The 27,291-nt window shown below is 38.5% G+C and overlaps 1 protein-coding gene across 1 annotated transcript in view; it reads left to right on the forward strand.

Moving 5' to 3' along the window:
- The window catches only part of SLC49A4 (solute carrier family 49 member 4), an 86,171-nt gene that overhangs the window by 6,013 nt on the left and 52,867 nt on the right, over positions 1–27,291 (forward strand). The window contains exons 2-3 of the mRNA XM_025990581.2: positions 5,302–5,395; positions 22,585–22,850. Coding sequence (XP_025846366.2) covers positions 5,302–5,395; positions 22,585–22,850 — 360 coding nt within the window. The remainder of the gene's footprint in view (positions 1–5,301; positions 5,396–22,584; positions 22,851–27,291) is intronic.

Genomic DNA, 27,291 nt, shown 5'->3' on the forward strand with positions numbered 1-27,291 from the left:
AGAGATGAGGTCAGATTAGGGGATAGATGAAGCCATATTTGTATACGAATGACCTATGAATCTTGGATCTCTCTTGACTGGTGTAGACAGGAAAAACAGGCACAACGTGATTATTCCTGATGGTCTCCAAAGCAGATTGGGGTGGCAAGGCTGTGGCTTTTGGGAATAGGGAGACAGGAGGTCTTGCCAAGAACAAAGAGAGCTGGTCTTCATTCCAGTTGATGGAAGTATGGAGCCTGAGAACAATCTTAGCAGATAAACCTTATGGCTATAATTAATTTCCCATGTATCCACTATGGATGTGGATGTGGATGTGTTCCAGTTAACTTTGCATCCTGATTTTTTAGGCACACCTGTTGTAGAGATGCCATTCCTGTACCAAATATGTTCCCAGCAAAAGGAGTTATTTCACCCATGGGAAGGAAGCTTCTTGCAGTGTCTGTGCCATATTTGAATAACTTTATTTTTATTTTCAATTATGTTTGGTTTTCTGATATTGTTCTAACATCTTTCATCAGATGGCTTTTGCAGTCACATCCTGGTACTGTAATCACCTGAGATCTATTTATTTATGTAAGTCTCATAGGCCTATTTTCCTGAAGTCCTCGTACTTCTCCTTCCCAAAGTCAATTGATAGCATTTTGATTACATGCAACTGTGGAGTCCTACCTTGTCAAGATTCAAATGAGATAAAGAAAATATTTTATTCAGAATTGAGCATCATCTGGGGTGGATTAAGTAATACTTGGCAACAATTAAAAATAAGAAAGCCACAAGCTGTACCTGTTGAGGTTGCTTTAATAATCAGCTTTTCATAACTTCTTTATTATGAAATGTATATATTTAGGTGTTATATTATTGTTTGATAAAAACTATAATTGGGTAGAAAAGCGTGTGCCAGCCTCTAGCAGTAATAATAGGAAACTTGGTTATATGGACTATATGATCATAAACAATGCCTCACTGCTTGCCTGGTGGCTGTTTACCTTAATTACAAACCACATATTTAGGAAAAAAATATCATGTGGAAGGTAAGCCTTATAGTCTCAAATCTATAACATTTTATTTTATTTATTTTTTTTTTATTTTATTTATTTTTTTATTTATGATAGGCACACAGTGAGAGAGAGAGAGAGGCAGAGACACAGGCAGAGGGAGAAGCAGGCTCCATGCACCGGGAGCCTGACGTGGGATTCGATCCCGGGTCTCCAGGATCGCGCCCTGGGCCAAAGGCAGGCGCCAAACCGCTGCGCCACCCAGGGATCCCTCAAATCTATAACATTTTAATCAGTATCTCATAGGGCACCCCATAAAACCTTATAAGAACATTTTGCAAGTTTAGCATATTTATGACCATGAATGTACTTTTTATTAATTACACTCTATTTCCCATAGCTATAATGTGGGTTTAAAATCTGCATTCTGTTAGTAGAAGCAGTAAATGAGCAGTATGTATGCATTACTTCTTACCGAGAAGCACAATTTTCTATGATATTCCTTCTGCCAAATTGTATTAATCATATTCAAGTCATATAAGAATATTATAAAGCTAACTCAGTTCACATCACAAATTATCCTCAATGTGGCATGTGTGTGTCTGATCCAGATCTCAAATTTATTTTCCTAGCTATGTTTAATCTGCATAATTATAGTTTTGTTGACTTTTGATTTCCTTGGTTAAGAAACAAAATTCAGCTGAGTAAATTTAAAGATCTTACTGGCTCTATTCAATGATTCATGAATTGGGCAGGATCTCGTCTAGCATATAGAAAGGAGTTCCAAGGACTGTACAAAATGAAAGACTTTTACAGGCAGAAAAGGAGCGGGAATGAGGAAGTTATATAGCAAAAACTGGATTGGTGGCAAGGTCATTTTCCTTTAGGGAATAGGAGGGATCCCTCAGGCAGATTACCTCACTAGCACTGATGGACTAAATTAGTGTTCCATTTCTGGGAGAACCAAAACTATAATTAAGTCACGGCAGTTTGGTGACATGAAGCTTAGCATGAGCAACTCCGTTTTGGGCCTGTTGTCTTATTTTTAACACCTTCAAGCAGAAAGCCTTCTGAAAACCAAAATACTTAACTATCTCCCTTCTGTCAAGAAAAAAAAAAAAAAAGCAAGCCCTGGGAAAAAAGAAGAATTTGCATCAGAAAATTTGCATTAAGTCTATTCACTATGAAGTGGTTTTAAGGAGGTGTTGAATTTGGGAGAGATTGGAAGAAATGTTGCCACTTTTCCCCACATGCTCAGTTTGAGCCACCTGTGTGATGTGGCTGCTACAAACAGGTGGCGTTAGTTTAGTAACAGAAGGGCAGCATTCCCTTTTTTTTTTTTTTTTTAAGATTTTATTCATTTATTCATGAAAGACACAGAGAGAGAGGGGATGGGGGCAGAGACATAGGCAGAGGGAGAAGCAGGCTCCATGCAGGGAGCCCGATGCAGGACTCGATTCTGGATCTCCAGGATCAGGCCCTGGGCTGAAGGCGGCACTAAACCGCTGAGCCACCCAAGGATCCCCAAAGTGCAGCATTCCAACCATAGGAATTTATAATCCCATTATATTACTCTGCCACAGCCAGAATATTGTGCCTGTTTTTTTTTTAATTAATTTTTATTGGTGTTCAATTTACCAACAAACAGAAAAACACCCAGTGCTCATCCCGTCAAGTGTCCACCTCAGTGCCCGTCACCCGTTCCCCTCCAACACCCGCCCTCCTCCCCTTCCACCACCCCTAGTTCGTTTCCCCGAGTTAGGAGTCTTATGTTCTGTCTCCCTTCCTGATATTTCCCACACATTTCTTTTCCCTTCCTTTATATTCCCTTTCACTATTATTTATATTCCCCAATGAATGAGAGCATACACTGTTTGTCCTCCGATTGACTTATTTCACTCAGCATAATACCCTCCAGTTCCATCCACGTTGAAGCAAATGGTGGGTATTTGTCGTTTCTAATGGCTGAGGAATATTCCATTGTGCACATAAACCACATCTTCTTTATCCATCATCTTTCGATGGACACCGAGGCTCCTTCCACAGTTTGGCTATTGTGGCCATTGCTGATAGAAACATCGGGGTGCAGGTGTCCCGACGTTTCATTGCATCTGTATCTTTGGGGTAAATCCCCAACAGTGCAATTGCTGGGTCGTAGGGCAGGTCTATTTTTAACTCTTTGAGGAACCTCCACACAGTTTTCCAGAGTGGCTGCACCAGTTCACATTCCCACCAACAGTGTAAGAGGCTTTCCCTTTTCTCCGCATCCTCTCCAACATTTGTGGTTTCCTGCCTTGTTAATTTTCCCCATTCTCCCTGGTGTGAGGTGGTATCTCATTGTGGTTTTGATTTGTATTTCCCTGATGGCAAGTGATGCAGAGCATTTTCTCATGTGCGTGTTGGCCGTGTCTATGTCTTCCTCTGTGAGATTTCTCTTCATGTCTTTTGCCCATTTCATGATTGGATTGTTTGTTTCTTTGGTGTTGAGTTTAATAAGTTCTTTATAGATTTTGGAAACTAGCCCTTTATCTGATATGTCATTTGCAAATATCTTCTCCCATTCTGTAGGTTGTCTTTTAGTTTTGTTGACTGTATCCTTTGCTGTGCAAAAGCTTCTTATCTTGATGAAGTCCCAATAGTTCATTTTTGCTTTTGTTTCTTTTGCCTTTGTGGATGTATCTTGCAAGAAGTTACTGTGGCCGAGTTCAAAGAGGGTGTTGCCTGTGTTCTCTTCTATGATTTTGATGGACTCTTGTCTCACATTTAGATCTCTCATCCATTTTGAGTTTATCTTTGTGTATGGTGAAAGAGAGTGGTCCAGTTTCATTCTTCTGCGTGTGGATGTCCAATTTTCCCAGCACCATTTATTGAAGAGACTGTCTTTCTTCCAGTGGATAGTCTTTCCTCCTTTATCGAATATTAGATGACCATACATTTCCGGATCCACTTCTGGGTTCTCTATTCTGTTCCATTGATCTATGTGTCTGTTTTTGTGCCAGTACCACACTGTCTTGATGACCACAGCTTTGTAGTTGATTACTTTTAATATTTTTTATTTTCTTTTACCTTGTTATCCATATGACTGACCATTGGCACACGTTTTTAAAATAATTGATTATATTTGGGATAGAAAGGGAAAAGCTATTTGATCCATATTATAAAGTCCTAAGCCGTACCTTTTTTTTAAAACTGTATCATTCTATAAATTGAAAACCATCTGATAAGTCAAGAAAGATAAGATCATTGTTGTATTCATAATCAAAGAGTTCTAAAGGACCACCTCATACAACGAACAGTAGCTTGTCCTGATTGTTAAAGTACATAATTGGCCATTTGTCATTTTTCAGAAAATTTAAAGCAATGATCTATCTTCCTTAAAAACCTTTTGGGGGGGGGCACCTGGGTAGCTCAGTGGTTGAGTGCCTGCCTTTGGCTCAAGTTGTGATCCTGGGGTCATGGGATCAAGCCCCGTATCAGGTTCCCGCCAGGAGCCTGCTTCTCCCTCTGCCTGTGTCTCTGCCTCTCTGTGTCTCTCATGAATAATAAAATCTTAAAAAAAAAAAAAAAAAAAAAAAAAAACCTTTTTAGGGGAAGTTTAGGGTTTTTGCAGCTTGCATTTGAAAACTGGAATTTTTTATTGGAAGTATAAAACTAAAATACTTAGTCCTTTAAAATTATTTTCTATATTTCTTAATGTTATATGTGAACAAAACATTGTAGACATTTATTTTGAAAAACTGGAGCTAATGGAACTTCTTCCTTAATGTGATCATTTAAGTTTTCTATTAAAGTTAGAATCATTTCATTTTCAGCGTAGAGAGTTTTTTCCCCCACGTGTGGAGTTTTAGCAAAAAGCTAAAATATTAGGAATGCCTGGTAGCTCAGGGCATGATCCTGGAGTCCTGGGATCAAGTCCTGCATCAGGCTCCCTGCAGGGCACCTGCTTCTCCCTCTGCCTGTCTCTCTGTGTCTCTCATGAATAAATAAAATCTTTAAAACAAACCAAAAAACTAAAATATTAGAGGGGCACCTGCCTTTGGCTTGGGTCATGATCTCGGTGTCCTGGGGAATTGAGCCCTGTGCCAAGCTCCCTGCTCAGTGGGGAGGCCACATCTCCCTCTCTCTCCCCCCCAACTTGTACTCTCTTTCACTCTCTTTCTCAAATAAATAAACTCTTAAAAAAAAAAGCCAGAATTATAGAATATAATATCACTGTGATAGAATAAAAGAAATCTTTACTCCTAACGCTGAACTTAAGTGAAAAGATTATAAAAAATAACCCAGATTTCTTTTTGTTTCATCCTAGGTCTTCGGATAACTGTGCTTCTGACATCCTTCCTTATGGTTTTGGGAACTGGTCTAAGATGCATACCTATATCAGACTTAATGCTTAAAAGAAGGTAAATCCTATAAATAACTTGCAATTTTTTCCCCATATTTTTCTTCTTTTGTTATGAATATATTATATATGTTTGGTTATAAGCTTTTAGTAAACAGTTCCAGTTTTAATAGGATTAATAGAGGTTCATAGTTATATTAGCATTTATTTTTTTTCCCCTAAATGGTGGTTCAGTGGACATTTATCAGGTGTCATATGGAAGATGACTAAACTAGTTTTTGTGTAAATAAAAAAAGAATAAGTTAATCTTCGTGCTATGCAGGAGCTATAATAGCCACGGGAAAATAATAGTATGACATAAGGAAGAATAATGTAGCTAATGCAACAGAAGAGGTATAAAACGGTCCTGAGAGACTGAGAGAAGTTTTGGCTAAGGGTATCAAAAAGAATTCATGAAGGAGATGATAATTAAACTAAGCACTGAAGGATGAGTAGAACTAGGATTTGATAACTATAGTTAGGGAAAGAATATTCCAGAATAGAAGAATAACAGGAACAAAGGCATAGAGGCAGGTAAGCATATGGCCTCTTCTGGAATGATTAGGTAGTTTCGTTTGTATACAGTAGCATTTCTCTACCTGGGTCCATGGATTTATTCTTAGAGGGTACAAGGTACATGAGGATTTTAAAATTTTGCTTTCCTATTGATTAGAATATTAAAAATTATTTTACCAGTAATAATCTTTAATTAAAGGACATTTTTATTGACCAGAACATTTTTTTCCTTAATTAGCATTTCTCATACTGGGGTCCTTAGAAGTGATCTTGAAAGTCATTGAGAAATTTTTCCCCTTTAGAAAGGACCGATAAATTACTCATGTTTGGGAGGCACTCGTCTACAGGATGAGGTCTCAAAATAGGATATAAGTAGATGAGTTTAGAAAAAGTTATCCAGATTATGAGGGATCTTGATGCCATCCTATAGAATTGTATTTTCCTCACTGGGTAGTTGTGCGCCACTTAGATTCTTTTTTTTTTTTTTTTAAGATTTTATTTATTCATGAAAGACACAGAGAGGCAGAGACATAGGCAGAGGGAGAAGCAGGTTCCCTGCGGGGAGCCTAATGCAGGACTTGATCCCAGGACCCCGGGATCATGACCTGAGCTGAAGGCAGATGCTCAACCACTGAGCCACCCAGGCATACTGAGCGACTTAGATTCATAAGTGGCTCAGAGCAGCAATTGGATCTGACCTGTGTTGGGTAAACTACTGATTTGACATATGCAGGATTGAATACAGAAGGTAGAGATAGCTGTGAGGAGACCAGGAAAGAAGTAAGAGCCCATACTAGAATATTTTTTTTATTTATTTGTGTATTCATTTATCAGTTCACTTACTCAGCAAAGTTGCTGAGCTTCTGCAGTGTGCCAGGCTCTCTTCTGGATGTGAGGAATATAGCAGAGAACACAATAGACAAATCTTTGCCTCTTGGAGTTTACATTCTGGTTGGAAAGACTGGCAATAAACTAGATAAATAAATAAGTAGTGTATGTTATGGAGAAAAAATAGGAAAGAAAGATCTGAAATGTCAGGAAGGATGGTGAAATTTCAGAAAGAATGCCCTCCCTCCAAAAAAAACCTTACTGGGAAGATAACTTTTTGGGGTAAGAACTCAAAGGAATAGACCATGCATTATCTAGGGGTCAATCATTCCAGGCAGAACAGCAAATGTACGGTGCTGGAAGGGAAGAGCTCTCCTGGCAAGGAGGCTGGTGTGGCTGGAGCCAAGTGAGAGATGAGAGGCTTCATGGGAAAAGTGATGGGAAAGGAAATGAGATCAGCACAGTTATACGGTCTTGGTGGGAGTGTGAGATGAGATCCTTTAAGACCTTAGCTTCTTCTGAGCTAGGAAACTATTGGTGGTTTTGAGCTTAGGAGGACCCTGGTCACAAGCTGCTTTGTTGAGAATAGACTGAAGCTGCAGACAAGGGCCAGCAGGAGTCAGAAGACCAGTTGGGGAGCCAGTGTGATAAACCAGGTGAGAGATGATGAGCTTCTGTGGAAATCCAGTCTTCATTTCCTATCCTTCTGAGAGAGGTTTTAACTGATGAGTTTCATTATTCTGCTTGAGGTGTCCTTTTTCTTTTCTTTTTTTTTATTTCTTAAAGATTTTATCCATTCATTCAAGTGACACAGAGAGAGGCAGAGACATAGAGGGAGCAGCAGGCTCCCTGCAGGGAGCCTGATGATAGACTTGATCCCTCTACCCCAGGATCATGAGCTGAGCCACAGGCAGACGCTCAAACCACTGAGCCATCCAGGTATCCCATCCCCACTGAGCCACAGGCATCCCCAGAAACATTCTTAATTTTTCAAACATACAGGTTTTTTTTAGGCAGCCACAGTTTTTTAAATACAATTTCAGTAAGCTTAACTTTGATAATTCATTCTTTTCAAAAGCCCCATGATATTTTTATTAGCTTTTCTTCTGTTTTGAGCCATCCATTCTATTCTCTGTAGTCTTATTTCCTTTATATCTTCTCCAGAGATAAAACTCTAGGGGAAATAAAGAGTTGACTCTCCATCTTGGTGAAGAAGGTGATATGGAAAAGAAATAGAGCTCGTAAAGAAATGTAAACAAAGATAGGAGGAGATGAAAGAGAATTACTAAAATAAAGAGTTCAGAGAGATTGAATCTTTGATAAAAAAGAGGGTATAAATTCAATTTTCAGTCCTTGTGCATTCATCTATAGAGAATGTAGGAATATTATCCCCTTAAAATGAGACTTCGTTTTATGTCCATACAGTATTTCTTTAAAGCAGTAGTATTAACAATGCATATGCGGCTGTTAAAATGAAAATGCTACAATTAGAATATGTTTTTCTGACTAGTAGATTCAATAAATCACCACTTTTAAACTTTAGTCTCTGATACTCAGTGGGAAGGAGTAGAGACCTTGAATGTGCATTCGGCCAGCATTGAAACAAGTATTTGTCAATCTGTGTTTTTGTGCTCCTATTTTACTTGGAGCTTTTTGAGCCTCAGCCCCAGCCTTCTGGAATAGTGTCCCTGCACCCTTGGCTTTCTAAATCATAGCTTCAGTAAATGTCCAGACATGAGAATAGCAGCTTCTGACAAACTCTTTTCCTCAGTCAAGACTATCCTCACCATCTTCCTAATGGTGTTCTAGCTCTGCATGGTATCAGTATTTCTTTTATCTATAATCAGGAAAATTATTTTGTGAAAATTTTCTTCAAAATTATTTTTGAAGAAAAACATTTCTTCTGTGTTCGGGAAGCAAATCATACAAAAAAAAAATTATAGCTGGTGCTGTATAGCATTGGATGACCTTACTCTGTAGCATGAGCTATGATATTGCATGCCCAGTAAACAATTTAAAGACTTCTAGAAGGTGAACTTAAACCAGATTAGAAGATAACGTGGCATGTGTTACAGGAATCACTGGATACACCTACGATTAAAAGGTATAACCGTAATTTCCATTAATATAAATAATAGATAACATTTACTAACGTGTTAATAGCCAAATAGGATGGTTCTAGTAAACATTTTTTTTTTTTTAAAGAACTATATTCCATTGTGAAATGCCTGCAGTGGCAACATTACATCTAAAATGACCATATCAGAGGGGCCCTACTGGCTCAGTCAGTCGAGCATGCAACTCTTGATCTCATGGTTGTGGGTTCGAGCCCCACATTGGGTATAGAGATTACTAACATAAAATATTTTTAATTAATTAGTTAATTAATAAAAAAAATGACCATACGAGAAAAGCTTGTTTAATAAGTAGTTTTATGAAATTGCTTATCTATCTGGGGACCAAAACAAAAACAAAAACCTTAAACCTCTGTCATACCACTTCAAGTAAATTCCAGTTGGATCAAAAATTTAAATGTGAAAAGTGAACCATTAAAAGTGTTAGATAATGAGGTTATTTTTCAATAATCTTAAAACAAGGAAGACCTTCCTACTAAAACACAAGTCCCAGAAGCCATAAAAGAAAGGCTTCGGGGGCAGCCCTGGTGGCCCAGTGGTTTAGCGCCGCCTTCAGCCCGGGGTGTGATCCTGGAGCCGGGGGATAGAGTCCCATGTCAGGCTCCCTCTGCCTGTGTCTCTGCCTGTCTCTCTCTGTGTCTCTCATGAATAAATAAATGAAATCTTTAAAAACAAAAGAAAAGGCTTGATACATTTCACTACATAAGAATTTGTAATATCTGCATGATTAAGTATACAAAGTCAAAAGACAAGTTTAAAGTAGGGAAATATTTGCAACAATAAAACAAATAGGTAATTTCCTTTAGTTGAAAAGAATTTCTGCAATGAAGAAAATAGCAATTCGGTAGGAAAATGAGTGACAGATACGAGCAAATAACTACGGAAATTAAAATACATATGACTTAAACTTAGGGAGAGATGCTCAACTCTGTCATAATTAAAGAAATGAAAATTAAAACAGCATGTAGATGTCTTTTTATTGGCAAAGATGAAAAAGTGTGATAACATGATAGATCGCTTGGGGTAGGAAAAACAGGCACTGCTGATATGCAAGTAGTTTGAGGCATTCCTATTTGCAGGGTGTTTTGGCAGTGTTTATTAGATTCAAAATGCAATGTCCTTTAACTCAGTATTTGTACTTCTAGAAAATTAGCCCACACATGAAGTCCTACCAGTTTGCAAGTATAACCATGTTTGTGCAGTGTTGCTTGTAATAGTAGAAGGCTATTGTCAGAAGGCCAATGTCTTCGGGACACCTGGGTGGCTCAGTTGGTTAAGTATCCAACTCTCAATTTAGGCTCAGGTCCTGATCTCATGGCTCATAAGATAGAGGGAGCCCCATGGCAGCATCAGCGCTTAATGGGGAGTCTGTTTGAGGATTCTCTCTCCCTTTGTCCCTCTCCCTGCTCACGTGTTCTTCCCCTGGCCCCAAATAACTCACTCACTCACTCACTCACTCACTCACTCTCTCTAAGAAAAAAAAGAAGAAGGCAAGTGTCTTCAATAGGGGACTGGTTATAGTGATGTCTATGATGGAAGAGTATGCAGCTGTGAAAAGGAGGTAAAAGGTCTATAAGTGCTGAATTGAAATAACTCCAAGATATATTGTCCAGTTTTATAAAAAGGCAGTTTACATATTATGTAACATATTATATTTAAAATGTTTCTATTTAGAAAAAAAGTAGGAGGATGTATGTGTGTATATATGTATGTGCCAGTATATGGCAAGGACTGTTTCTGAAAGAAACTGTTACCATTAGTTGTTCCTGAAGAGGAGATCTGGGAAACCAGAAGTCTGGGGTGCAAAGGAGATTAACTTTTTATTTTATACTGTTTTCTACTCTTAGAAATATTTTTATCATGTGCATAAATGACCTTTTTGACTGAAAACAGTAAGTGAAACTAAAACGATCACATGAAAATTTTCAGTCATGAGAATAAGAGAAAGAAAGACAAGGAAGGGTGATTTGCAGATTTCCCCATTTTGGAAAAATAAACCTTTTGATGTGAGAGTGAACAGTTAGGAGATTTCAAAACTAAGGCTCTTCTTTGTAAAATACATTAAGATTTAGATTTTCCTAGATGAGTGTTTTTTAAAAGTATGCTCTGCACACCACCTACTTCTTGAAAATACAGATCTGGGGCCCACTGCCGTCTGATTCATATAGTGTCTGGAACAAAGCCCCAGAACTGGCAATTTTAACGAACTCCTTTAATTTTATGATCATTTAAGTTTGATAACTACTGCTCTAAGTACTAGCATCCTCACTTTAAATGGTAACTGATCAAGCGAATTGCATTATGCTTGCCTACAGTATGATCACATAATATATTTAATGTCTAAGCAGTTTAAGATTTAGCCTCTAGTCAATAATTTTATTTGCCCCAAATAAAATTAATGTCCCCTTAAATGTCCAGGGGTCAAGTTTCACAACTGTTTCTGCATGGTGGTAATATGGGATTCAGATGAGAAAGATTAGTAGGGGAAGATAACTCATCTTGATTAGTATTTAACAGGGTAGGAAAAAGGGAGTAGAAAAGTGTAGAAAATACTTTTTTCCCCTTTTGCTTGTCTTTAGGATATAGTTATTTCTGATTATAGATATTTCTTCCAGGGGCCCACACAGTCACTTATATTTACTCTGTTTAGTCGCTTATATATTACTTTGTTTAGATTAAATATACACTTAGAAAAGCACATTAACATTTATGTACACTTTAGGGAAGTAATTGTAAAACAGGCAGCCATAGACTCATTACCCAAGTTAGAATTCTAGAACTCCCCCTGGGCCCTACCTCTCTCCTTCCCTATTATAGATAATCACAATCACACATGTCGGTAGGCTTTTCAGAGTAGGCTGAGTTGAAAGTTATGAAGACTACGTTCAAAGTCTATTGCAAATCTTCATTTTTTGCTTCTGAAGAAAGATTTGCTCTAGCCTTTTTTTTCTCTTAATACCAAAAGGAGCAAACAATTAAGACATTATTTTATCGCAACAGATTCATTATAGGAACAAAAGAGGCCAGAAGTAGACATTGATAATAATTTAATGTAATTAAAAACATATAAATTATTAGGATTGTTAAATGATATCTTATTAAATAGGTTTATCAAATATGTGTTTGGGAAAATCAGTTACCTATTTGGTTACCTTACATACATCAAAATATATTCCAGATAAAGTGATGAACTATGTATTTAAAAATGAGACCCATATAAGAGAAAATTATTCCTGTCCCTAGAGAGATTGCTTTTCTCTAAGCATGAAAACAACGAAAGACATCACAAAGAGAAAGGTTTATAGATTTGACTATTGGACTACATAAACATTTGAACCTTTATGCTTCAAAACAAATCAGAGTTAAAACGCAGACTGGGAAAAATATGTGTTGCAAGTATGATAGATAATGGATAAAATATTATAAAAATATATAAGCAATTTAGGAAAGTGGAAAAACGGATATAGTAGACATAAATAACAAATGTTATGTCCCTCATGATGTAATGTATTCACAGGTTCCAGAGATTAGAACACAGATACCTTTTGGGGATGGGAGCATTATTCTGTCTACCACACTTGATAAGGCCCAAAGGCATCTCCTTGTTTTAATTTGCATTTCCTTTTTTGATTACTGGGGTATTTTTCCTATTGGTGTACTGTAATTTTTCTCATTTTGAATGAATGCTTTATATATAATTTATCTATGTTATTTACCTGAGTTTTGATTGGGTACATGGCTGCTGAGCTACATTTCCAGCCTCTCTTACAGACAGTGTGGCCACGTGACTAAGTCTGTACAATTGGCTGTGAGTACAAATGACAGACACAACCTGTTGGTCATAACCTAATCATGTAGTCATTGCCCTGGATGTTCTACTTCCCCTTCCTGAAGGCTAGAATGAGAGTATGATTATACTCAATATAACCCACTATCTTCTAGACTTTTTTCAGAGAAAAATAAGTTTCTGTCTCATTGACTCTGTACTTTTGGTATCTTTATTATATAGTTTGGCCTATGCCTTACTAATATGGGAACCAGGGACTCCTGGGTGGCTCAGTGGTTGAGTGTCTGCCTTTAGCTTAGGTCGTGATCCCAGGGTCCTGGAATTGAGTCCTGCATTGGGCTCCCCACAGGGAGCCTGCTTCTCTCTCTGCCTGTGTCTCTGCCTTTCTCTCTCTCTCTCTTTGTCCCTCATAAATACATACATACATACATACATACATACATACATAATCAATCCTTAAAAGAGAAACTCAAGAGGAAGTCAGAGAGATGTAGCATGAGAGGACTCAAGTCTCCCTTGCTAGCTCTGAAGACAGGAAGGGGGCCATGAACCAAGATTTACAGGTGACCACTAGAAATCAGAAAAGGCAAGGAAACCAATTCTTTAGAGCTTCTACAAAAGAACACAGACATGCTGACCCCTTGATTTTGGCTCAGTGAGATCCATGGACTTCAGATTTACAGAACTGTAAGATAATACAATTTATGTTGTTTTGAAGCCATTAGTTTTGTGGTAATTTGTTATAAGAGCAATAGAAGGAGCACCTGAGTGGCTTAGTGGTTGAGCATCTGCCTTTGGCTCCTGGGATCAAGTCCCACCTCGAGCTGCCCTCAGGGAGCCTGCTTCTCTCTCTATGTCTCTGTCTCTCTCTCTGTGTCTCTCATGAATAAATAAATAAAATCATAAGAGCAATAGGAAACACCCGTTATTTGAGTACATGTGTGTGTGTATTTTTTTAAATAGTGACAGTGCTGGCGAGATAGGCACCGTTAGTCACTACTGATGGGAATATAAGTTTACTACAAATCCTACTGAAAACAATTTAGGAGTAGGTTTCATAAGCCTAAAATATTCATATCTTTGACCCTAAAGAAGTAATTTGGAGGGTGCCTGAGTGGCTCAGTCTGTTAAGCATCTGCCTTCAGTTCAAGTCATGATCCTAGGTTCCTGGGATGGAGTCGAATCAGCCTCCTTGTTCAGTGGGGAGTCTGCTTCTCCCTCGCCTTCTCTCCTCCACCCCATTCATGTGCTGCACTCTCACTCTGCTCGCCCTCAAATAAGTAAATAAAATCTTTAAAAAAAGAAGTAATTTGGAAAGTAGCAACTATTTATATACAAAGATTATGACAGCATTATTAATATTGGCAACTAAGTAGCAAACATTAGGAAAATAGAGTTTTTGTGCTCTGTATAATAGACTGTCTTGGAGTCATAACAATTACAATTATAAAGAATCTTTAAGAATGCTTATGATAGGCTATAAAGTTAAAATAATTTAGTGGATAAAACTATATTCATGGGGCGCCTAGGTGGCTCAGTTGTTAAGCATCTGCCTTCAGCTCCAGTCATGATCCCAGGGTCCTGGAATGGAGCCCCACATCAGGCTCCTTGCTCAGCGCCATTCCCTCTCCCTCTGCCTGCCATTCCCCCTGCTTGTGCTCTCTCTGTCAAATAAGTAAATAAAGTCTTTAAAAAAAAATAAATAAAATGAGGACAAAACAAAAGTTACAAGACAAAAAAGTTATGGAACAAAATGGGAAGGAAGTAGACATCTATTTTTCCTGTCTTCCTTGCCAAGAGATAATTGAATTTGGCCTTAATAAAAATCCTCTGTGATAAAGTACCTTTGGAAAAATTGAAGTAGCAAGAGAATAAGCGATTCACCAAAGATGATATGGTTAATAAAGTTAACTAAGACTAGAAACTGAGTTTTCTGATAACTAATATAATACTCTTTGGGTTTTTCTTTTTTTTTTTATGTGCTCTCTGTAACTGGTACTTGATAAGTTATTTTAAGTTTATTTAAGGCCAAAACTATAATATTCATCTTTCTATTCCCTTTAGTGTCTAGTTATAGATGCCTTAGCCATAATAGATATCTCTAGTCAAATCATAATTAGCCCAAATTGTTAAGGGATACAAAAGTGAAATCAAGTTTCTTAAAACAGACTATAGCAACAGTCCCTAGAAGGCTTCTTCCTTTCTACCATCAACTCTATTTCTTCCTTCCTAGCTTCCTTTTTCCTATAATTAATTCATAATATCTCTGATCCTTTTGCCCTATATTTTCTTGGACTAAGTGAAGGAAAACTATTTCTAGCATATTGCCATTTTCAATATCCAGGAAATCCTGTAACAACTAGTTTATTCTGATGCAGGATAATTAGGAATTGGGAGAAAGTTTGTGAGCCATTGGCATATTGAATCTTAAAGGTAAGTATTTTTGTGGATTCTAAATTACTTCATATTAGAAATATGTAGAATGTTGTTGGCAAATTGAACTCCAATAAAAAAATAAAAAATAAGGGCAGCCCGGGTGGCCCAGCGGTTTAGCGCCGCCTTTGGCCCAGGGCCTGATCCTGGAGACCCGGGATCGAGTCCCGCATGGGGCTCCCTGCATGGAGCTTGCTTCTCCCTCTGCCTCTCTCTCTCTCTCTCTCTCTCTCTCTCTCTCTTCCTCCCTCCCTCTCTGTGTCTCTCATGAATAAATAAATAAAATCTTTAAAAACTAAATAAATAAAATAAAAATAAAAAATATGTAGAATGTAAGTGAAGAATGATGGACTTGGGGGACCTGGGTGGCTCAGTCATCTGGGCATCTGTCTTTGGCTCAGAGCATGATCCCAGGATTCTGGGATCGAGTCTCAGGTTGGGCTACCTGCAGGGAGCCTGCTTCTCCCTCTGCCTCTCTCTCTGCCTCTCGCTTTGTCTTTCTCATGAATAAATAAATAAAATCTTAAAAAAAAAAAAAAAAGAATGCTAGACTTACACTGAGGAAGTACTGCTAAGCTTCTAAATGTCAGTTTTCTAATGTTATCACCAGTGCTAGTCATAATAAACTAAAGGTTTCTAAAGTAAGTCTGTGTACAGAATTAAAATATGCCAACTACTTGCATACCTTTGAATCTGAGAGCCTTGAGTTATCTTTTTTTTTTAAAGATTTATTTATTTATTTATTCATGATAGACATAGAGAGGCAGAGACACAGGCAGAGGGAGAAGCAGGCTCCATGCTGGGAGCCTGATGCAGGACTCGATCCCGGGACCCCAGGATCGCGCCCTGGGCCAAAGGCAGGCGCCAAACCGCTGAGCCACCCAGGGATCCCCAGCCTTGAGTTATCTTAACAGTTGTGATTTCTACTTATACTATTATTAACAGAGAACCTTCAGAATAAGCCCATGTTGGAAGAGTAGACAGATTTATAGACTAATTAAATCAGCTCTGATTTTGATTTCTAGTCCTGGCTTAGCCATTAGCTAGTTATATGACTTTGGAGCTCCCCCCAATACTTTTTGGAGAAAAGAAAGTCATAAAATTATAAGTGTGATTTTAAATGTAGTATTAGCCTCTCTGGAACTCAGTTTTTATATCTGTCAAATGCAGAGGTGGGTTACCTAGGTGAGGTTTGAAGTCTTTTCCAGCTATAAAAATTCCAAATCTAAAACCTATTCTAAGTAGAAAATAGTTGAGGAATCATAGGTATTTGTTCCAGGATGTCAGAAAGCAAAAGGTTAGGATACCAGAATATCATTAAATACAAACTAAAATGTCAAGTACATTAGAAAACCATGAATTGTAGATCTCTAGTTTGAACTTTAGCTATTGCCATTTGTTTGAAAAGCTGTAGTGTATTGAATGATGTGAAATGGAATGCAGCTGTGCCCAAATACCATACCACGTGCCACTGAGGCTTCAGCCAGGAGTGGGGGGACAGAGGGGATGCTACAAACTGAAGGCTGAGGGTGAAGGGGCACAGAGCAAGGGCAAAAGTTGGGAGGCTTCCTTCCTTAGGTCCATCATGTCCAGTCCCATCCCTGCCCCTCCCACTTCCCCTCCCTCTCCTCCTGCCAGGCCTACCCGAGGAGGCGAGCAGCCCTCAGCAGTACTGACACACCAGTGGGCAGCACCTGGTCTTGCTGCTCCCTGGCATCTAATTGTGCTGCTGCAGTCACCGCCCCTGAAACTCCAGGTCTTTAAGTATCCCCTCAGCCTGCTAGGGAAAGTAACCTCAAACCCATTTCCCCACCTAGCCTGTGGGGATGGGACAGACCTAGAAGTAGGCAGAAGCTAGGTAGGAAAAGAGAAAAAGACCCGAGGGAGAAGGGGAGAGGGAGTAAATCCAGGACTCAGTGAGAGCAGACTGGGATGAAGAAAGGGCAACACACTCCTGGCGGATCTGTCCCAGCTTGTCCTGCAAAGTTCGAGATTTGCGGTCCCCTAACAGAATGTTTCCAGGTGTGAAGTTTCAGGTCAGGAAGCAGAAGTGAGAGCTCTTGAATGAGTGAGTCAGCTTTCCGGAGAGCTCCCTTTCTGTTGCAGGGCTTATTGCCCAGGAGCTGCCTCCACTCCTGACTGCTGCCCACCCTTCCCCCTGTCCACCACGCTCGAGGCAGTAATAAAGCACTGGCCATGCTTTTACCACCCTCAATTGCTAGCTTGCTTGGTTGCTTTTTTTTTTTTTTTTAAAGCCTTATTTCCAGAATATTTGTTACTCACTTCGGTTTTTGTATCACTGCATTTAGACTTTTTAAAAATTTATAAATGGAACTGATAAATGTGTTTAAGTAACTGAGAGTTGTTTTGTTTTGTTTTTTTTTGTAACGGAGAGGTTTTGGCACAAGTTGTGTATTTCGGCAACGCCATTCCTCCGTGCTTGACTCAGTCTGTGTTCTACTAGAGAACATCCACGCCTCGTGAGACACTGGTGAATTTAGAAGCCACGCTCCTTGTCTGCAGTGAACTTTTACTTGCAAAACAAAACTGAAGCATATAATGATGACACAGAAAAATTGACATTAAATTATGGGATCTACTTCCCTTCAGTGGAGATTGTGAATCACTGTTCTTGACAGCCAGCCCAGATCAATAGGTGTTAATTTCTGAAAACCAGCTTTTCAGTGGTAAGAAAGCATTAGGACAATCACAGTGAGTGGCATTGACTTTTCAGGATGTGAAGGCAACAGACTTTTCTGCCCAGACGATTTGTTTCGGCTGGGTGTTTTTTCTTGTCCTGTTGCCAAGCTTATATACCTAATTTTTGTTCTGGCATCTGTTTCCAACTACTAGAATAGTCTAAGTCCAAGTTTCCTTTTCCTCATAAGTCTTAACTTCATCTTCAACATTCTACCAAAACTGCTTATATTCAGATCATGAATGATGTCCTTGTTGCCAAATCCAGTGGTCATATTTATTTATTTATTTGTTTATGTATGTATGTATGTATGTATTTATTTTAAAGATTTTGTTTATTTATTCATGAGAGACACAGAGAGAGAGAGGCAGAGACACAGGCAGAGGGAGAGGCAGGCTCCATGCAGGGAGCCCGACATGGGACTCGATCCCAGGTCTCCAGGATCACACCCTGGGTTGAAGGCAAGTGCTCAACCGCTGAGCCACCCAGGCGTCCCCAGTGGTCACATTTTAGTTACCAAATCATCTTTCTATTTGGCTTGATATTATCAACCACACTCTCGTCTTCTCAAAACCCTTCTCTCCTTAGTTGCTATGGTACTAGCCTTCATTTATTCATTGCCTCTGTAATTACTCTTTCTCAATTCTCTTTCTAGGCTTCTCTTCTTCTATTTAAAAAATATTGGTTATTTCCGATGTTTTTTCCCCTAACCCCGACATATATCTCTTAGCTCAGACCTCTTTGTTTACCTTCTGACCTATATTCAATCACTTAATCGTACATTTTTACAGAGTTGCAGACGCCCTCCCAATATGCAGTCAATCATTCACCTAGCCACATCTGTTGTGTGGCTAAGAACAGTCCTGCAAACCATCCCCTGTTCTGTATTCCCACTGTGTTGTTGCCAATACTGCCAAAGGGTCCTTGTCCTGGATTCCATGCCAGACAGTATCCCATTCTGGCTTTTCCTCAGCTTTACTACTTCCTACGTGTTGAAGACTGTAGAGGGCCAAGGAGCTGTGGCCACTCTGCTCCTCACGTTCTAGTTACACAGGACCCCAGATATCCCTGCAACAGGCCTTTCTTTCAGGTTTGTTCTTCTAAAAGTGGACCACATCCCTGCTATGTACTCACCAGGCTCAAGGGGTTGCCAAGGGGCAGCTGTTTATTTTTTTTCTTTTAAAGATTTTATTTATTCATGAGAGACACAGAGAGAGGGAGAGAGAGAGAGAGGCAGAGACACAGGCAGAGGGAGAAGCAGGCTCCATGCAGGGAGCCTGATGTGGGACTTGATCCTGGGTCTCCAGGATCACACCCTGGGCTGCAGGCGGCGCCAAACCGCTGAGCCACAAGGCGGGGGGTGGGGCAGCTGTTTAGAAGGCACTAGAGCTTGGAGTCAGACCTTCAGGTCCCTGTGCATACGTGCAATGTTGTAGACCAGAGCCAGAGGTCAGAAGAGAAGGAGGATATGCAAGGACCTCCTTTAGTACTCTTATCACTGGCCCCCCAGGCATTAAGGGCAGGACTGATTATTGCCTTTTTTCAAAAATTCCTGGTACATGCTGATAGGTGAATGCTTCAACTACTCCTAAGGACTGTAAGGACAAGGGCTTTAGCTTTTTAATTTTATATTCCCATATACTTAGGCCTATCACAGTGCCTACCGAATACACATACTTATTAGTACATGTTTGTCAAGTAAGTTAAATATCATGGCTTTTATTGAACAACTTATAATTATTTCATCTTTATTTCATTATAGAGTTTATTATAATACTTGCATGATTTTAGTTTTCTGGCTGCCTTTTTTCTCAGAAAAAAAATACCTCTAATTTTGCTTTGCCATTAAATGGGAAAACTAGGTTTTAGATCTAAAACTGAATTTTATTTTAAAATATATTTTTACAAACTAATTTCATAAAATAGGGTAAGTTAATGGTAGGTAACAGAAAACAGGCAATATAAAAATCCTGATATTGTGGGACAACAGTTCCTAAAACTAGTTGTATTAGTAACTGCCACGTCCTAAGGAATTCTAGAATATGAGAAAGAGCAATACCGTGTTTTGGAAAACGTAAAGAACAGAGCCTTGGTTTCCCTGGCAGGTGTCCCATGAATTCAGGGGGTAACCCTAAGATCTTATGGGTCCAGTTCTCCTCCTGAGTTCATTTATAAGGAGTGTGTTTGTGCATGATGACTTTTAATACAAAATGCCCATAACTATTACAATAGTTTTTAAGCATCAAGTCAGCATGTTTTAATTCCCAAGCTGATTTTTCACTACAGTAATTCATGTTTTAGGTTGCCCCCCGCCCCCCCCGGCAAGTGCAACAACTTTGTGGGCTTACAGCCATCTGAAATGTCCTTAGTGCTGACATACCTGCCTTGCATACTGTTTTTATCACAAACTCACATATTCTATGACTTAACATTTGCTGCTTAAAAAATAGTCCATTCACAATTCCACTGAGCAATAACATATAGTTAGCCTCGGCAATAATTTGAGTTTTGTGCCTTAATCCCCTCAGGATCCATAATGTTTTATCGTGGGTTTTTTTGTTTTGTTTTGTGGATAGATTGTTTCTTCTGTGTTCGCTTTGTACTCTTAACATTTTTAGGCATAATAAAATTTGCTCATTCCAGCCCTTTCCTCCTACATGAGATGAATCTTTTAGGAACATCTCATTAAAGATATTAACTATCATACAGCTACTTTATGAGCCACCGTGCACTGTCTGTTGGGCCATCATGAATCATGAATAAAACCTTACTCAGTGATAATTGTATCAAGAGTATTTCTGTGATGAAATTGCTCTGTTACAGCTTGGGATCCACTGGTATTTGGAGTAGGTATTTGGTTTCATAAACAGTTTAAATTGTTTTTGTCATCTAAAAAATAGTTCCCCTTTCACAAGAAGATTTTTAAAATGTCTTCAGTCTTAATTTAGTAGTAGTAAAGATTCTTGGAGTTATTTTTGCCTTCGACAGTAATTTTTCCAACATTTACAAAGATTTGAGCAGACCTAATTCACATATTTCACTTCCCACTCACTTACGCCTCTATGTTAGGGCCCTGCCTCTCTCCCATATGCCTGTTTAAAAACTTTTTCTAAGTCTCTTAAGGTAGGAATTATTTAAAAAAATAAAATAAAAGGATTTGATCTCATACAGTAATTGAATAGCAAAAAAGCAAAAAAAAAAAAAAAAAAAAAAAAGGTAAAGTATCACCTATATGTCACATAGACTGTTCCTTCCCTTTCCTCTACCCCCAAGACAGAAGAGATTGATTTGCCTCCCATTCCTGTGTGTGTTTTTTGGACTTCTGGCTTCTCTTCTCCTCCATGGCCACTCTTGAATGAGAATGTGTATGTTGGGGGAGGAGGGAGCAATGGAAGAGGAGGCTTTGGTTGGCAAGGAACAGGATAGAGCACTAAATAGAATACTGAGAAAAGATGAGCAAGAGAGCAAATGGAATAGAAGCAAGAAATACTCTTCACTAACCCTTGCAATTAAAGCCACAGAGTATTAGAGCTAGAAGGGATGTAGTGCTCCTGTGATTACAGTAGTGTGACCTAACAGATACTCAATAAGTGGATGTTGAATTTAGACTAATCCCATTTTATGGGAGAAGAAATGGAATCCCACAAAGATATATTGCCCAGAGCCATTCAACTAGTTAGTTGCAGAGCTGGGCCAGAACCCATGTCCTCCAAATCCTCAATCAGTACCTTTTCTATTAGAAGATACTGTAATGATGGTTTTCTTTTTTTTTCTTTACTCCTGTCACAGAGTAGGCGTGAAATGTTTTATATCATTTTTTTTTCATCATGACAAGTGCACCCCTTAATCCCCGTCATGTATTTCCTCCTTCCCCCACCTGGCTTCCCTCTGGTAACCATTAGTTTGTTCTCTATAGTTAAGCGTTCGTTTCTTGGTTTGTCTGCTTTTCCTTTGCTTGTTTAATTTGTTTCTTAAACTCCACATATAAGTGAAATCATATGGTATTTGTCTTTCTCTGACTGGCTTATTTCACTTAGCATAATACGCTCTAACTCTATCCATGTCATTGCAGATGGCAAGATTTCATTCTTTTAATGCCTATTTCATTTTTATCTTTTTTAAAAAATATTTTTATTTATTTGACAGAGAAAGCACAAGCAGGGGGAGCCCAGACGGGGAGGGGGGGGCGGCGAAAGCAGACGCCTTGCTGAGCAGGGAGCCTGATGCGGGCTCGATCCCAGAATCCTGGGATCGTGACCTGAGCTGAAGGCAGACACTTAACCCACTGAGCCACCCAGGTGCCCCAATACCATTTTATTTTAAGGCATGTTGAGCTCAACCATATTATTTGTTTGAATAGCTGGTGGCACTTACTAGGTCTGTTTATAAGTGGCAATCTAGTAGACGATATATGGATTTTGAAGTCAACCTGGGTCCAAGTCTCTGCTTTGCCCATTAGCACTTGGGTAAATATCTTAATCTTTCTAAACAGAGGCTTTAACATCTCAACAAATAAAGATAATAATAGGTACTACATAGGGTTGTTGTAACGAATGAAACAAGGTTTTTGGAGTATTTAGTTTGGTATGTGGCATAAATCAGAGGCTTCAGTAAATATTTGTGAAATGAATAAGGGGTAAATATTACTGTATTTGGTCTCCTTCAGGAGGACTTAACATGCTTTACCTTACAGATGTGTCCTGTTTTTTACAGACCTGCATCCTTATTGCCAGTTAAACTGCAGTTTGGCTGACTTCTTGTATAGAAATGTCTGCTTCAGCTGCCTTACAGCCTTCTAATTTTTTTAATTCCAGACTAATCCATGGAGGACAGTTGTTAAATGGATTGGCAGGCCCAACAGTAATGAATGCAGCTCCGTTCCTCTCCACGACGTGGTTTTCTGCCGATGAACGGGCCACCGCCACAGCCATTGCATCAATGCTTAGTTATCTCGGTGGAGCATGTGCATTTTTAGTTGGGCCACTTGTTGTTCCAGCCCCCAATGGGACATCACCTCTTCTTGCTTCAGAGACGAGCAGGACCCACATTAAAGATCTCATAGAAACTGTATTGTATGCAGGTATTTTGCAGCTTATCTACTTTGTCTTTTATTCCCAGTCACCTTCCCTCCACACTGTACAACAGATCACTTCCTATGAAATACTTTTTTAAAAGGACTAAAATACACATGTGTGCTTTTCTTGTTATAGAATATGGAGATTCCTATTTAAAACTTATCTTTTCTAGGAAGTTAAGTTTGAAATGTATTATTGCTTCATGGAAGTTTATTTCTTAATTTTACTCTTCCCATCCATTTACAACTAAGCACATTGTCTAATGTCTTTTCTAGGTATCTTATCAGAACATAAAACTAAGCATCATGATCCACGATAAATATTTGTTAACCATCTATTGGTTGCTGTTAAGCCCACTTTCTCCCTTGCAGTTTCCCTATTCTTCTTTGACCTGGTAAACCCAGGTCACCGACAGTTTATTCTTCTCTTCATTTCATATCCTCTGTATGTTTAGTCTATTAATAAGGGATTTTGACCTTTCCAAAACATTTTCTTGGTCCCTTCTGTTTATTTCGGGTTGAGCCCTCCCAACTCCACCCTTATATAACACAACAGTCTCCTACAGATCTTCTTAAACACATCCACCCCTATTTGTTATTTTCTTCTGCATTCAGAAAACACTTTATAAGTTTTATTATATACTATGCCCTGTGCTAAGCACTGGGAATTGGTGAGATCACTGAGAAGACCATTGCACTACAAATAGGTATACACTGCTTGCCTGAGTTTGGGGAGGAGTTGAGAAGTTGGGGAAGGCTTCACCAATAATGTGATAATTCAAGTTAAGAATTTCATAGGAGTTCACTAAGTGTTCAAGTGAGTTAGGGCTCACTGCTATTCTGTATAGAAGAAATAGCAGCTACAAGTCCAGATATGGTATGAGAGAGCTCAGTGTGTCCAAAAAACTGCACATAATTTCATATGGCTGAAGTGGTATAAATTTGTGTGTTTGGGCATAGGTAGTAACAAGTGGCAGGAAATAAGACTAGAGAGATATGGGACCATATTAGGATGAACTTTGTATTAATTTATTAATTGAACAAATACATTTTGACCTCCTATGTGGCTGTGCCTATGCTAAGCACTGAGATAGACACGATTCCTGCTTTCATAGAACTTACAGTGTCCCAGAGGAACAGACAGATAAACAGTTGTGAAACAAGGTGGTAAGTGCTATAACTGAAGGTTGACAGTTGCTCTGAGACCTCAGAGGAGGGGCATCTAACCTAGATTTTGGAGATGAAATAGAACTTCTTAGAGATGCAGCATCTAAGGTGGAGCTTAGGGAATGAGAGGAAGTTAGCCAAATACAGTGGGCAAGAGGAAGAACATGCTAGAAAGAGAGGGAGCCATGGAGGATAAGCCTTGTAAGGGATGAGAGCCTGGTATAGTCGAGCAACTCAAAGCCCAGAGTGACTTAAACTTGGTGGGAGTAGTGACAGATAAATTTAGTGGTAAGTTAGGCCATATAAGCCTTCTGAGCAAGGCTAATAGGTTTAAAATTCACTATATTGTAGAAAAGGCCATACTCTGAAGAATTTATGCTAGAGAATTATACAATGAGATTTACATTTCAGAATATGTTTTAGAGGGAATAAAGCAAAAGCAGAGGCTGTGGTGTATATAAAGCATTTAACTGCCCCTTAGACAACTCCTTTTAAAGAAAAAAATTGACCAACGCCTGGCTGGCTCAGTTGAAGTGTGCAACTCTTGATCTCACTGTTGTGAGCTGAAGCTCCATCTTGGGTATAGAAATTACTTAAAAATAAAATCTCTAAAAAATTAGTTTTTCATTGTTTAAAAAATAAAGAAAAAGTGAAATTTGAAAGTAAGTAAAACTGAAAGCAGTGCCATGTCAATTTTAAACTTTATTTTGGTCATATCTTTTTTTTTTTTAATTGAAAACTTACCCACTGATTGTGTCTTTTAAGGACTGGATTTTAGGCACTACTGGGCATGTATTAATGCTCTACATCCTTCTGGTTCATGTTCCTATGCAATGAAGCCAAAGCCTCTACTCAGAGCTTCCCAGATATTGCTTCAGTGCTTTCATTTTTGCTAGTCTGCTTTCCTGAAATATTGTTCCATGACCTTTCATTCCATTAAAAAATATTTTGCTAGAATTGCCACATTAAAAATTAATGACTCAAACTAAATTATTTTTTGTTCATTTAAAACATTTTTTTTTAATTCACGTGACAGAGCACAAAGCAGAAGGAGTGGCAGGCAAAGGGAGAAGGAGAAGCTCTGCAGGGAGCCCTATGCAGGGCTGGATCCCAGAACACTGGGATCATGACCCAAGCTGATGGCAGACACTTAACCAACTGAGCCACCCAGGTGCCCCTAAACTAAATTATTTAAAAGACATCATAAAAAAAATAAACTATAAGCCAACATCTCATGAATATAGACTCACAAATCCTGAGTAAAATACTAGCAAACCAATTCTAACAACATATAAAAAAGGATTATATACTATGACCAAATGAGATTCATTTCATATTTAATCATCAAAGACTAAAGGCATTCTCCCCTAAGATCAGGAATAAGATAAGGATGTCTACTCTTGCCCTATTTAACATTGTGCTGGAGGTTCTAATCAGGATCACTGAGTAAGAAAAAGAAAGAAAAGGCATCTAGATTGCAAGAGAAAAAGTAAAATTATTTCTGTTGAAAACACCTTGATTGTGTTAGAAATCCACTACAAATTACAAGAGCTAACAAGTTCAGCAAGAATGGGCAAGTTTGGTGTGCCTGGGTGACTCAGTCAGTTGATCTCTGCCTATGGCTCAGGTCATGATCCCAGGATCCTGGGATTGAGCACCAGATCGGGCTCCCTGCTCAGGGGGCAACCTGCTACTCCCTCTCCCTCTACCTGTTGCTCCCCCTGCTTGGCTCTCTCTCTCTGTCAAATAAATAAAATCTTTTAAAAAAGGAAATGAATAAGTTCATCCTAAAAACAGGTTTTAGGGTGCAAGAAAATCTATTGTATTTCTGTACATTTACAATGAACAATGCAAACATGAAATTAGGAAGACAATTCAATTTACAATAGCCTCAAAAAGAATAAAATATTTATGAATAAATTTAACAAAATAAATATAAAACTTGCATTCTGAAGACTATAAAACACTGTTGAAAGAAATTAAAGAAGACCTAAAGAAATGGAGAGACTTCCCATATTGATGGATTGGAAAGTTTAATATTGTGAATATGGTAATATTCCCCAAATTGATCTGCACATTCGGTACAATTCAGCTACTTTTGTTGCAGAAATTGACAAGCAGATCCCCCCAAATTAAATCAGTGAATAAAAAGAAATTGACAAGCTGATCCCAAAATTTATATGGAAATGCAAGGGACTCAAAATAGCCAAAACAGTCTTGAAAAAGAGCAAAGCTGGAGAAGTCACACTTCCTAATTTCAAAACTTACTACAAACTCGGCTTCATTAATTAAGGCAGTAGAGTATTGACGTAAGGATAGAATAGACATAAATCAATGGAACAGAAGTGAGATTCTAAAAAAAGGAACCATTACACTTACAGCCAATTGACTTTTCATAAGAGTACCAAGACAATTTGAGGCACCTGGCTGGCTCATCAGAAGGGCATGCAACTCTTGATCTCAGGGTTATGAGTTCAAGCCCCAATAGGGATATGGGGAGATGACTTAAATAAAACTTGACAACTCAATAGGGAAAGAATAATATTTTTAGTAAATGTTACTAAAATAACTAGATGTCCACATGCAAAAGAATCCATTTGAACCCCTTCCTTACATCATACATAAAAATTAACTCAAAATGGATTATATACCTAATGTAAGAGCTGAAACTAAAATCTCTTAGAAGAAAACCTAGGAGTAAATTTTTGTGACCTTGCTAAGGTTAGGTGTGAGATCTTAAAAGCACAAGTGACAAAAAAAAAATAGGTATATTGAATTTTATCAAAATTAAAAACTTTTATGTTTCAAAGGATACGCATCAACAAAGTGAAAAGACAACTCAGTTTGGGAAAGGGAGAAAAAAGTTGCAAATCCTATATCTGATAAAGGACTTCTATGCAGAATTTGTAAAGAACTCTTACAATTCAATAACAGAAAGACAACTGAATTTAAAAATGGACAAAGGACTCAAATTTCTCCATAGAAGATATACATATGACCAACAAGCCCATGAAAGATGCTTGTCATGATTAGTCATTAGGGAAATACAAATCAAAACCATAATGAGATCTGCTTTCCATCCAGTAGAATGGCTATATTCAATAAAATGAGAAGGGGTGCTGGCTGGTTCAGTTGGTTGAGCATGTGATTCTTGAACTCAGAGTTGTGATTTCAAGCCCCACGGTGGGTATAGAGATTACTAAAGAAAATAAAATCTTTCATGGAGCATCTGGGTAGCTCAGTTCATTAAGTGTCTGAGTCTTGGTTTCAGCTCAGGCCA

The sequence above is a fragment of the Vulpes vulpes genome, chromosome 1, assembly GCF_048418805.1.
Source record: "Vulpes vulpes isolate BD-2025 chromosome 1, VulVul3, whole genome shotgun sequence".
In the NCBI taxonomy this organism is placed as follows: domain Eukaryota; kingdom Metazoa; phylum Chordata; class Mammalia; order Carnivora; family Canidae; genus Vulpes; species Vulpes vulpes.